This window comes from Marmota marmota, unplaced genomic scaffold (genome assembly GCF_001458135.2).
Source record: "Marmota marmota marmota unplaced genomic scaffold, marMar, whole genome shotgun sequence".
NCBI lineage: Eukaryota > Metazoa > Chordata > Mammalia > Rodentia > Sciuridae > Marmota > Marmota marmota.
The window spans coordinates 49,419,091-49,433,520 of NW_025999968.1; the positions used below are offsets into that span (position 1 = coordinate 49,419,091).

The 14,430-nt window shown below is 34.5% G+C and overlaps 1 protein-coding gene across 1 annotated transcript; it reads left to right on the plus strand.

Annotated features, from left to right (window-relative positions):
- Nucleotides 1-1,375: 1,375 nt before the first annotated feature.
- On the plus strand, nucleotides 1,376-14,399 carry N6amt1 (N-6 adenine-specific DNA methyltransferase 1). Its single transcript, XM_015478674.2, has 6 exons — nucleotides 1,376-1,547; nucleotides 3,450-3,536; nucleotides 4,256-4,346; nucleotides 9,493-9,576; nucleotides 12,802-12,943; nucleotides 14,189-14,399. The coding sequence occupies exons 1-6, from the start codon at nucleotides 1,414-1,416 to the stop codon at nucleotides 14,293-14,295; spliced, it is 645 nt and encodes a 214-aa protein (XP_015334160.1). The 5' UTR covers nucleotides 1,376-1,413; the 3' UTR covers nucleotides 14,296-14,399.
- Nucleotides 14,400-14,430: the final 31 nt, after the last annotated feature.

The following is a 14,430-nucleotide window of genomic DNA, read 5'->3' on the forward strand; positions in this document are numbered from 1 at the left end:
CTGCTGTGGGATGGTGGGACAGCCAAAAGGAACCAAAACACATTAATTAACAACTTTTACAACTCCCTGTAAGGAGGGGCAATTCTAGGGACAGGTTACCTTAGCAGGTTACCTTGATAGGTTGGAGGAAAGGCTCTGAAGGCATTTCAATCCCTCAGGTAGCAGTTTTCAACTTCCTGGACTCACTCACATTGGCCTCCTTGATCCACCTGATTTGATTTGCCTATCAATATGACTGCCTGTCTAATTCTAGCTTCATTAGGAGTCCAGATTGTGAGGGATGGGTATTTCTTTTTCTGGAATTTATTGTCTCCTAGAGTTTCAATATAGCCTCCTTCATCCAAGGCCCACTGTTTAGTACTTACAGTGTGTACTTTTGGGCTAATTTGCAATGGCAGGAAGGTCAAAATCCAGAGCCTAATATTTAGTATTGCCTCCTGCCTTCAGGACCCATTGTTATACGGAAAGGATTTACTTACTGGAAAGCTAATGCTTGCCTAGTTTCCCCTCCCTCCTCTGGAGCTGCACAGTCTCTCCGCTTTTCCTTGGGGGCTATTTTGTAGGAAAATTATTTTCCATAACCCTTCACCATCCAGTGAAAAAGGCACCAAACCAAAGTAGATTTATGGATGAGTTCTACCAAATGTTCCAGAAACAGAGTCCTATCTCCTTCTAGGAGCACAGCATAATCCTGAAACACAAAGAGCTAGTTTAGTATCATTCCAGCAATGTATTAAAAGAAAACAGAATCATCTTAAGATTTATAAAAAGAGTGCACATACTATTCAACATCATAAAAGCAATTTCTGTAATACCCAAAGGACCTAAAAACAGCATACTACAGGGACACAACCTCATCAATGTTTATAGAAGCACAATTCACAATAGCTAGACTGTGGAGCCAACCTAGATGCCCTTCAATGGATGAATGGATTAAAAAATGTGGCATTTATACACAATGGTTTAATTTGACTTAAAAAAATCAAAATGACCAAAAAAAAAAAAAAACTTAATCGTAAAGTTCAAACTTTAAAGTTCAACTCGTGTAAAGAAAAAGAGACAATAATAAAACTTAGTTATCATTATTTTTGCAAATACTTGCAAACTAAAAATAGAAGAAATTCTCCAAATGTCATAGGAATATAACATTCACCTTAGTCAAAAAACGACTGAGGATGCCCAGTATCAGGTAAGTCCATAAAATGAAATAAATGTTCAAAAGCAAAAGCAAATGGCAATAGCTAGAGAGTAAGTAACTGTCTACTGAGAAATTCTAACAGCATCCACACAGACTGCTACAACTAATCAAAAAACCAGCGCCTGAGCCTCAGTCCCACTCTGGGCCGGCGCCCAGGCGCGTGCGCGTGCGCATGCGCGATCCTGACGCATGCGCAGAGGGCGAAGGAGTGAAAGATGGCGGCGCAGGAATTTCCTACGCCGCTGCACGGGCACGCGGGTCGGGGTGCCTTCGGCGACGTGTACGAGCCAGCGGAAGACACGTTCCTGCTGCTGGACGCGCTCCAGGCGGCAGCAGCCGATTTGGCTGGGTGCGAGGAGGGAGAGGGCCCTAGCGGGAGAGGGCTTGGGTGTCCCGGAGGGGCCTCAGCGGCCAGGGAAAGGACTGTCGCCGGCCTCAACTGGTGGTGGCTTAGCCCGCCCTTCTGTGGATGATTGACAGCAGAGCGAGTGCCTTATATGAGTGTTTTCCTGTAGATGCGCGCAGCTAATGTGCAAGCAATTTATCTCTAAGCCAGGTATTGATCTTGGCTCCTGAGCTCCTTGTCGCTGTACCACGTTGTGATGTAATTATTCCTTCCAGCTGTTAGTCTGTTAATCTAAGAGCTTCGATAGATAGCACACTCAGAAACAACAAAATATTCCTGAAACGCTGATGTTGATGTTTGTTGGCGGGTGGGGGGGTTACCTAGCTCATAAAAGACACTTTTGGTGCAACAGAAGGGCACCAAAAAGAAGAAAGGTGGTGAAATACTGGGAGCACGAAGGAATTTGTAAACCCACTCTACATATTCTGTAATGACAGCTGTTAGCCACATGTGATTGTTGAACACTGGAAATGTGACTAATGCAAATGACACACTGAATTTCTCGTTTCATTGTAGAAAGTTGTTACATGGATTTAACAGTCTATAGAATCTACTCTTGATTTGTTCAAGTGTTTGCCATTAATTTTAAATTAATAAGAAAAAGAACTATTACCTGTAATTTCTGAATGAAAGGATTTGGGGTCATTAGATTTATTTAATGATCAAGACTTGAAGTGGTTTTCCTCAGGATGAAACAAACAGCTGTCAGCTTCAAAGGTCTATAACGAGTTTATCCCTCTTAAACGGGGTCATATTTTTTGCACATTTAGAATGTGCCAACTCTTAAAACTGATTTTTCATCATAGGTGAAACTTTTGGATATACTGGACTATAGAGTGGTACAGTACTGTTTTATAGCTTGTCTTTTATTCTCAATATGTCAGAAAGTTTACAAGCACAAATTGCATTGCAAAATCTGCTATAAAAGGATCTGATTTTATTATAATCTTGGATATTTCTACTCTTGGAATTCTAATTATGAGACCATGATAGTTGTTTTCAAAGAAAAGCCTGAAAAGATTCACAGACCTTAGTATAGCCCATTATACTAGCCCATTAAAGGCATGTATGGACTGGTTCCAAAGTCAGAGAAATCATGCTTTCTTGTTGGATAGTTGTTTGGGGAGTTAAGTGCTAGAAATTCCCTTAAATGCTATCAAGTCAACCTTTGTAACTGGGAATAATTGGTGCTTTGGATGCATGTATAAAATTGGGAACAAGGAAATAAGTTTAAAGAGGAAATGCAATAACATGAAGATGTTATTATATTTAGCAATGTTCTAAGACCAAATATTCAGATATATTACCATTTGAGCATTTAACTATACAAATGCAGAATTCCTTTGCTGCTCTACGTCTCTACAAGTAGAATGGAGGACCTTTTTTCCCCTAGGATGTGCTGTTGAATTTATGAAGGTTAAGTACTTAAAAATTATAGAGTAACTTCTTTCATTAATAAAGTTTGTAGTAATACCAACACTAATACTTTAGGAAATACTAACCCAGGAAATACTATCCCAGAAAGGGATGGCATCTTTCATATTAGTATTTCCAACCCTAAGTTAATATTCCATGAATTTTTGTAATGCTTTGTTGAAATTAAGAGCCATATGTTGTACTATGTATCTTTTGTGGATTACCATATGTTACACCCACAAAACATTAGCAGTTTTGAGTTGCACAGTGTCAAAGCACAAAGTGATTGTCAGAAATTATAATTTATATTTCCATATATTTGCAGGGGAGCAATGATGTTGGAGAAATATAACTAGAATGAGAATTATTTTCTGTGAGGTGTATTTTAATACTACTGTACTAATATTTACTTTGTTGTATATTTTTTAGAGTGGAAATTTGCCTTGAAGTTGGGTCAGGGTCTGGTGTGGTATCTGCATTTCTAGCCTCTATGATAGGACCTCAGGCTTTGTACATGTACGTATATAATAATGTTCACCCAGATCTTACAGTGAGATTCACTGAGTGTGACTGCTTGAATGAAAAACTTTTATGTCTGTATCTGATTGTGTTTAAGAATAATAAGGACAAAGATTGCAAATTATGTTTCCCTAGGAATTCCAACTTTATATTCAAACAGTTCCTTATATCCCCAGTCCTTTTTATTTTTTATTTTGAGACAGGGTCTTGCTAATTTGCTGCTTGTGGCCTCAAATTTATGATCCTTCTGCCTCCACCCCACAAGTTGCTGAGATTAGACTTAAATGTTTTACATAGAAAATTTGAAAATATAGAAAAATAATGAAGAAAATAAGTCACCAAAAATTTTTACCCCATATCATCCAAGTGTGTTTTCATTTTTTTTTATTTTCATTTTTTACTTAATATTGTATCATGAGCACTTCTGTATCAGAATTTTCTTAAATCATATTTTTGGTGGCTGCATAGTATTATAGTTAAATAAGTTTCTTCAGATGTGTATGCATATATGCTTATTATTCTGTTCTTATAAATTATATCAGTATAATCATCTTTTCATCAATCTAACCAATGTTTGTTCTTCTTTGCCATTATTAAAATATTCTAATTTTTTTCTACACCTGCTAAATGTAGAATTCATTCCTTGAATTATTCAGTATCAGATTTGCCTCATGGACATAGGAAATAGTATTCTTTTTTTTTATTATTATTATTAGGTGCACTGATATCAACCCTGATGCAGCAGTTTGCACCCTGGAAACAGGACGCCGTAATAATGTCCAGATTCAACCAGTAATTACAGATTTGGTAAGCTGTTAATCCTTGTTCAATATCAATTTCCTTTTCAAATGAATTGAAGTCAAGCTAAGTGTGGTGGTGCACACCTGTAGTCCCAGTTCAAAGCCAGCCTCAGCAATTTAGCAAGGCCTAAGCATCTTAGTGAGACCCTACCTCAAAATTAAAAATAAAAAGGGCTAGGGGTATAATTCTGGGTAAAGTATCTCTGAGTTCAATCCCTCTACCACCACCCAGTACCAAAAAATAAAAATTAAAAAAATCAAATAAATTAAAGTCACAATGTTTTACGTCAAAGAAACTTTAGTAATGAATTAACTCATGACCCACTAACACTAAGCAGTATAATTTATATAAATTCTTGGCTGATAGAATCCATCTTCTCCATATTTCAAAAGAAATTGATATTGGCTTGCATAAGTCAGGCATCATCTGTCCCAGTTCAAAGCCAGCCTCAGCAATTTAGCAAGGCCTAAGCATCTTAGTGAGACCCTACCTCAAAATTAAAAATAAAAAGGGCTAGGGGTATAATTCTGGGTAAAGTATCTCTGAGTTCAATCCCTCTACCACCACCCAGTACCAAAAAATAAAAATTAAAAAAATCAAATAAATTAAAGTCACAATGTTTTACGTCAAAGAAACTTTAGTAATGAATTAACTCATGACCCACTAACACTAAGCAGTATAATTTATATAAATTCTTGGCTGATAGAATCCATCTTCTCCATATTTCAAAAGAAATTGATATTGGCTTGCATAAGTCAGGCATCATCTGTATCAGTGAACTAAATTCACATTAGTTTGAATTTTAAAAGTGGATAGCATCATGCACACTTGACTTCAGGAACTCAAATGATGTTACATTTAAATGATGTAATTTAAAAAAAGGTAGAATGGGTCCTAGGCAGGCAAAAGCAACAAATGACAGCTGTAGAACCATTGTTTTCTTTTAAGAAGTTAACATCAGGGGCTGGGGCTTAGCCCAGTGGTAGAACGCTTGGCTTGCAGGTGTGAGGCACTGTGTGTGATCCTTAACACCAAATAAAAATGAATAAATGAATGAAGATATTATGTCCAAAAAAGAAGATGTTAACATCATGCACTCTTAAGTTGCAGTTAAGTTGATATTAAGACTTGGATAAATTTTAATTCATAAGTTTTTTTAGTTATAGACATGAAATGCCTTTTAATCGGCAAAAATCAATAGCACATCCCAGCTAGACATAAAAAATGCAAAATGCTTTCTGTGCTTCTTGACCTGTGTTATTAGTCTGACACTAATGATAATAGGTAGCTTTCTTGTTCTTCAAATTTACAATTGTTTTGCAGTCCAGAAGGAATTAAGCCAAAGACACAAATTTTTTTCAGATTGCTAGTGTTATTATTGCTAATAAAAACTACAGTATCAGAAAAGGAATATTAGGTGATTTACATTAGATTTACATTAGATCAATGTGATGATTTAATTTTTTAAAAATGTTTCCTTAGTGTATCCATAATTGATACGAAATATATGTTTTGATGGGGTTTTTTGTTGGTGTTTTTTTTTTGTTGTTTGTTTGTGGTAAGGGTTTGAACCCAAGGCCACTCAACCACTGAGTGATATTCCTAGCTCTTTTTGTTTTTTAATTTTTTAAGTCAGAATTTTACTAAGTTGTCTTTGACTGGCCTAGAACTTGTTATCCTCCTGCCTTGGCCTCCTCAGTAGCTGGGGTATAATACCATACCTAGCTTAAATATGCTTTTGAAAGATCAGTGAAACTTCAGAGACAGAAGAAATTCAGAATATCTATATTTTTAAATAGACATGGGAATATTTTAAACAGGTTATATTTTTGGAAGCTACATGGTATTAACCATAAATTCAAAATTAAATTATTTGGATAATCCAGATTATCCAAATCCAAATCTAGAAGTCCCTTAGCTCTTTTAAGATTTAAACTTACTGGGTGTCCATGCCAGAATCAGTTCTCCAGTAACATTGACTCTAATACTAAATTTTTTTTATTTGTTCTTTTTAGTTATACACGACAGTACAAAATTTTTTTTCAATTTGAAAATATTTTTATTTTATTAATACAGAGCATTTTAACATATCATACATACATGGAATGTAACATCCCATATTTGTGGCTGAATATGATGTGGAGTTACACTGGTCATGTATTCATATATGAACATAGAAAAGTTATATGTCAGATTCATTCTACTGTCTTTCCCATTCCCATCCCTGTTCCTGTCCCCTAACTTTCTACCCCACCCACCCGCTTCGATCCGGTGAACCTCAACTCCTTCCTCCCCCTGCCTATTATGAGTCTTCATCTGTATATCAGAACATTTGACCTTTGGCTTTTGGGGGGACTGGCTTATTTCACTTAACATGATAGCACCAGTTCCATCCATTTACCTGCAAATGCCATAATTTCATTCTTTATGGCTTTATGGCACCTAGGATGCTTCCATAGCTTAGCTATTGTGAATTGAGCTGCTATAAGCATAGATGTGTCCACATCACTATAGTATGCTGATCTTAAGTCCTTTGGGTATATGCCAAGGAGTAGGATAACTGAGTCAAATGGTGGTTCCATTCCAAGTTTTCTAAGGAATCTCCATTCTGCTTTCCATAGTGGTTGTACCAATTTGTAGTTCCACCAGCAATGTATGAGTGTACTTTTTTCCCACATCCTCACCAACATTTATTGTTACTTGTATACTTGACAATTGCCATTTTGACTAGAATGAAATCTCAGTGTAGTTTTAATTTGCATTTCTCTAATTGCTAGAGATGTTGAACATTTTTTTCATGTATTTGTTGACCAGTCGTGATACTGAATATTCACTTATACAAAGCAATAAACAAGAGACTGGCCTAAGCATAGATGTTGTGATCAACTTATAAACCCTTTACAGAATTTATAAAGCGTTTTTCAGAACATGGGGCATAGATTTCCAGGTAAACTCATGGTTTTGGATTGCTGATTTACCTGTTTAAAAAGTACCACTTTCACTATATTTCATTTTTAGTTTTATAAAAGTCTTTAAAAGTGTGTATTACACTTTTCTTTATGTGCTTAAAACATACCAAACATATTTCACCTTTGACTCGTTAATATTGTCTGTGCTATGTATGGTGATGATTAAGGTCTATTCGGGTATATCTACCTTTACACTAAATAGCTATAGTCTGCCATATTAGTTGCTTTATTTTGTCATATTTCATTGCTACTTATTGACAAAACTTTTGTTTCTCCATTTTAATGTGTTTTATGCTAGAAAATCAAACAACCAATTTAGTTGAATTGTTACTTAGACCAAGAGTTAAGAAATTCTGAATGAGTGCCTCTCATATGAATAAATTCTATGAGTTTTGCTAGGAGGCCTATTTTGCTTATTTCCCAATTCTCAGAAATGTTTCCAGGCTGTGTTATTTAGCAAATTAAAAAGCTGAATATGAATGGGTAAGAGATAACTACAGTTTAGACTTTTTATCAAGTCCATAATGACTTATTTAAATTCATTTTAACTATAAGATTTCCTATTTTTAATATCAATTTTTCTCTTTATTTAAAATTCAGTTATTGCAGTGATTATAACAGCAGTACCTCAGGGGCTGTCATAAACAGTTGCAAAGCACATACTTTTCTAGTTTCATTACCCAGCATTTGTGGAAAATTGTATTGTGGAGTTCTTTACATTATGAGAAACTTAATTTCTTATGGGACTCAGAAAAGCTTTTGGTTACTTAAATGTATTTCCTCACACCAGTGCTATTACTGGGGAAGACAACAGATTTCTCATCTTTTGACTGAAGACAAGACTACATCTGAATTACATCCAAAAACTGGTTATCTTTTCTCTTTTTAAATGAGAAAGAAAATTTACCTCTGTAAACATTTCTTCAAAAGTACAACTTAATATTCTCATTGAACAGCATAGTTAACAGACTTAATCTGATAATTAAAATAGGATTGCCTGCATAAACCTGGATAAAATGAAAATTCAAAGATACTGTTTCATAGTAATATATGTAAGTAGCCCAGCAATATACCCAGTATTTAGGTGATAAGCCTGGGCATTAAGTGACTTTGAATTACAAGGTTTCTTTAATTCTCTTTCAACCATTCTGATCACATTAAGGAGAAGGTCTCAGTTTGGTGTTTTTCTTTAACACCTATTTAGCACTGACAAATGCCTTTTAAGGAAAAGAACAAGCCTGGGTTACTCTGAAACTGGCAATAGTAACTATAATTTAATAACATTTTGTTTGTATTGCATTTATTCTTGAGACATTTCTATTTCCAGAGAGTCCTATTGATTATCCATTTATAATAGTAAATGGTTAAGTCTCCTTTTACATTTAATTTATTGAACAAAATGGTATTTATTTAAAGAATGGTATTCAACAAATATAGTAGATATTTATGCAGATATGGGGACAATTATGAGAGGTTAATAAATAAAGTTTTGCATATTGTGAAGAAATAGCCTCAGAATCAATGAGTAAAGAGCTCTTCCATATATAGAGTTTTTACTCCACTATGTGTATGAAGGCACAACATGACATAATCAGTTATGATTTTTAAGTATTTAGTTGTTTAATTGAATAGAGGAATACTCTAAGTGGCACTTGGCTATTTCAGAAAAAACAAAATTTTAAAGAAAGTACTAAACATACTTTCTATAAAAAGGACACTTTTTCTTGTTCCATGGAAAATTATATCCACTATAAGGATTTTCAAAACACCAAAAGTTCATCTTCTTACATTTCTGAACCTCAGATGTGTTTTCTGTCATTCCATCAAATATTTCTCTTGGTTATAGGAAATACAGGTTTAAGTCAGTGGACATATTCTAAACTATTGTCCAAATCTATGCAGAATATCTGCTACAGAATTAGAGCTTGCCTTCTTCTTATTTCATTTTCTCAAAAGGAACCCAGAGTATAAACATGTGCTGTTGAGTAACAGAGGCTTTACTAAACATTTGTTCATTCTGATCATTGTTTTTAGTTAAGTGTATATAATCTTCAACTGAAAATGTAAAAATATTTGTTTCTATCTAAAAGTAAAGCCTTCTAACATTGCTTTTTTCCACAAACCTGGGAGAGTAGCATTTTTCTAATTATTTAAATCAGAATTCTGTTGTTGAATATATTTAGGTTAAAGGCTTATTACCAAGACTGAAGGAAAAAGTTGATCTTCTGGTGTTCAATCCCCCCTACGTTGTGACTCCACCTGAAGAGGTAAGACATGCAGCAAAATTTAGTTATGAATATTTTTGGCTATTCTGTTTCCAAAGTAAAATGAACATCATCTGACATCGGTCAGCTGCTGTAAATACAATGCTTTGATTTTATCCTAATTGTCAGTAATTGGATACTGTTATTAAATAGTAAAGGAGTGAAAACTAATGAAAATACACATTATAATGTATATCCTTAAATTCTCCCCTAAATCATATTTTAAAATAGATACTTAAACTTCTTTTTTTTTTTTTTTTTTTTTTGTGGTGCTGGGGATTAAACCCAGGGCCTTGTGTATGCAAGGCAAGCACTCTGCCAACTGAGCTATATCCCCAGCCCAGTACTTAAGTTTATATTTTCATGTCTATATCTATCCTTTATCATGAATAACAAGTTTATGAAATAAAATAATTTTTATTATTTTTAATGAATAATAAATTCACATAGGAATTCCTTCTGAAAGTCTTTGCCTTCCTCCTTTTATAGGTATTACCAAAAAGCAGAAGTGGAGCAATTTCTCATTTTTAGTAGGGAAAAGAATTGAAATGTATGATTTTTAATACCTTAATAATAAAGAGGTAAACCGTATTACCCTTTTTCCAGGAAGTTCAAGGCAGACAGTTTTATAATAGACTAAGACTAGTTTTTCTTTATTTTACTTATTTTTTTTTTATTATTCTCTGGCAAAGCTGATAAACCAAAGTGAGTCAGCTTTTTCTTCCTGTGACCAAATGCCTGAGAAAATCAACTTAAAGAAGGATTTTCTTAGTATCAGAGGTTTCAGTCCATGGTCACTTAGCTCTGTTGCTTGTGGGCCTATGGTAAAGCAGAACATGGCAGTCCAGGTGTAGCAAGAGCTGCTCACATGACAGCTGGAAAGCAGAGAGAAAGAGAAATAAAAGGGGACAGAACATAGTAGTAAGGACATGCCCCCAAGAACCCACTCCCTTCAACTAGGTCCTTCTCCTGTAGTTTCTACCATGTCAAAATAATGCCATCAAATTATTAATCTGTCAATGGGTCAATCCATTGATGGGGTCTGAACCCTCATGATCCAATCACTTCCCAAAAGCCCCACCTCTGAACATTGTTGAATAGAAGATCACACCTTCAACTCATGAGCCATTGGAGAACACTTCATATCCAAACTCTAATAATCCTAACCCATATTGTGACATAGTGACAAAGAGACTGGCCCTGCAGGGGCTAGCCGCAGACCATCTTACCTCTTGAAACATCAAGAGGCTGTGTTCCTCCAAAATAAGGGAATAAATAGAGGAAGAGAAAGACATGGGTCCCAGAAGAGGAGATAGTTGAGCCCAGGAGAAATCAAAGGAATATCAGCACAGAGAAGTCCCCAAGAGGAAAGAGTTGACAGAAAACAGAGGAACTGGTAAATTTCCTAAAATGATGAGCTTTGTGGAAAATTATAGTGAAAGGAATGTGTCATAGATGTGAAAAGAGTCAGATTTAGATTCAAAGAAAATTATGCAAATAGACACAGTGAATAATAACAAAAAAACTAAATAACATATTACACAGCCATTAAAATAGTAAATTAGAACTACACCAGATGAAAAGAGGAGGTTTCCATAAGATATTATTGGGTAAGAAAAGCAAGATACAGGTGAGAATATAGAATATGATTCTTTTCTTGTAAAATATAATTTTAAAAAATCCCTGTTACACATAAAAGATAAGGGAGGAAACGACAAGCAAAGCAGCAAGGGAAGGTACAGCTATTTTAAAAGGAGGTATATGAACACATTTTTCTTCTTTGTAAAATTATATATGCATTTGGTTATAGATATAAAATAATTATTTTTAAAGGAGTAGTATGTGCCATATTAAATGAATATAAACAGAAGTATGACTATATGTAAATATTTTAAATTAAAATATGGACAAAGGCTATAGAAGGAAATAGAAAACAGTTGTGTCAAGGTTGAAGTAATTTTTGACTAACTTTTTAAAATATTCTTTGATTTTGAAAACAATATACAGTGGTAAGGATCTAAAGATTTCTAATACTAAAACTTTCATGTAGTTTGTTATAGTTTGGATAAAGAAGTGCCCTCCAATCACTCATGTGTTGAAGGCTTGGTTCCCAGTATAGCAGTGTTCAGAGATGGGGCTTTTGGAAGATGATTGGATCACGAGGTCTAACCTTCTGAGTGAATTAATCCATTTTATAGATTAAAATATGAATAGGCCATTGGAAGTGATGGAATCTGCAAGAAGTGAGAGGAAGAAGTTTGGGGAGTGGGACGTTCCCTGGAAGGGTATTTCTTGTGCCCAGGCCTTTCCTTTCTGTCTCTCTCTTCTTCCTGGCAGCTAGGCACTGAGCAGCTTTTATCTACCACATCCTTTGCCATATTCTGCCTCACCTCAGACCCAGAGCCAGGGAGCCAGCTGACCATGGACTGAATCCTTTAAAACTATAAGCCAAAATAAATTTTTCCTATTTTGTTTTTCTCAGGTATTTATCACAGCAACAAAAAACTAATTAACACAGAGTTTCTTTCTAGAATATCATTAGATTTTTAGAGAAAAAAATACTTAAGTGTGCCTTTATAAAATAAATGGGTTCCTAAAAAGGTTTGTACATTTCATACAATAGTAGCGTAGGAAAGGTCCGTATGCATTGGGACATTTTGAAATTGTGTCTGTACACAGTATATCTCTTAAAATACAAGCTCTCCCTTCAGGTTTCTCTTAAAATACAAGCTTTCCCTTCAGGTTTCTAAGAATTCTTCTATGTTAAGTATAAGAATTACCATTTCTCTCATTTTATCATATTATTACTAAGTACTTAGTATGTGTAAAGCAATGTCTCTCGAAATTATTTATTCTTATAGTGGATAAAAGTATTTTTTTGGTGCTAGGAATTGAAACCAGGGACTTGTGCATGCTAGGCAAGCATTGTACCACTGAACTACATCCCCAGCCTTAAAAATATTTTAATAATTTCTTCTATTTGTACTGATGAAACTAGTATTTTTCTAATTTTAAAGATAGGGAAGAAAGTAATTCACAAAGAAAATTACCACCTTGCCTAACTTCACACAAAATAGGAAACTGAAATCTAGATTCAACTTCACTTCCTGTTTGCCAGCAGTAAAATACAAAATATAGACTTGTTTGGTGATGTTACCTGTCAAACAGATTCACTTTGTTATCTAATTAAAGTCTTGAGTCGATAAAAAAAATTCTACTTTGCCACAGGTGGGAAGTCATGGAATAGCAGCAGCTTGGGCTGGTGGCAGAAATGGCCGAGAAGTTATGGACAGATTCTTTCCACTAGCATCAGACCTCCTTTCCCCAAGAGGATTATTCTATTTAGTTACCATAAAAGAAAACAATCCAGGTAATACATACCAGCTTACTAACTATTTGCTTTGCTGGAAACAAAAATTTATAACATAGAAGACTGTAATTTATAAAGTAACATAGGATATTAATGAATTTAATCATTAATAACAAATTAATGTTGAAAGAGGAGAGATTTTTAAGAAGTAAACTTTTCAAGTTTTAAAAAAGTATAATTTTTTTTGGGAGAGTGAAATTCTTCTCCTACTCATTAGCTAATATTTGAATACAAAAACCTCTGATTTCTCCTTTTTACCCTCAACATTGTGAATTTTTTCTCTACCCTCTAGTCTTCAAGTCATCGACAGTTCTGCCATATACTCTTTTTTCCTTTTTTTTTTTGGTTCCGGGGATTGAACTCAGAGACACTCAACCACTGAGCCACATCCCCAGCCCTATTTTGTATTTTATTTAGAGACAGGGTCTCACTGAGTTGCTTAGCACCTCACCATTGCTGAGGCTGGCTTTGAACTCATGATCCACCTGTCTCAGCCTCCCGAGCTAGTGGGATTATAGGCATGTACCACACCCCCAGCCCATATACTCTTCAGTTCATCTGAAATTTTATACTCAAAGTTGTTTTACTATATGGATGTTTATAGCTTGGTTTTCAGATTACTTTATAACTAAATTGCTTCATCTATTTTCTCTTTTTCTGAATATCCCAGTTTGATTTTAATCTTATGTCTTATATCCTTAGCCCCTCAAATCACATTAAGATTACTAGCTTTATTTAGTTTTTGTGTTTCCGTTTTCTTAGTTTACTTTTTTCAGTCTTATTTATTTATGAAAGGAAGGCTTCCCTTTTTATTTAATACATTTAAAGAAATAAGTTACTTTTATTCTTACTAGCCAATATCACTATTCAATTTGCCCATACGTTTGCTGACCATTTTCATCCAAAGGGAAGGATATATGGCAGATTGCAGCCACACAACTGAAAAATTGGTTGCTTGCTATAGTAACAAGTTTAGTTAATGTTTGGTTTATTAATTAATGTGGTTAATTAATGTTTCCAAAGTAGACTACTACTGCTATCAAGCTGTTCAATCTGATTAGAAAGTACCAAGTGATCTGAAGTCCCAAGTTCACTTTAATAGACATTTATTTGGAATACATGTTTTATCAGATGAATATAATTTGTAAATATTCTGTATTTATATTATTAAACTGTTTAGTGACCATATACATCACCAAATTATTTAATTGGAGTTTACCTTTTTTTTTTTTTAACCCATTTTAGAAGACATTTTGAAAACATTGAAGACAAAAGGCCTGCAAGGGACCACTGTACTTACCAGACAGGCAGGCCATGAAAACCTTTCCATCCTCAAATTCACCAAGTCCTGATATATCAAGAGCTACCAGAAGTATGCTGAGAGATACTGTGAACTGAATGTATTTTGAAACTGAAGTCATTCCTTGGTTAAGAAATCTTATCAGAAATTTGTCATTAAAAAAAAAAAAAAAAAAAAAAAAAGGGGG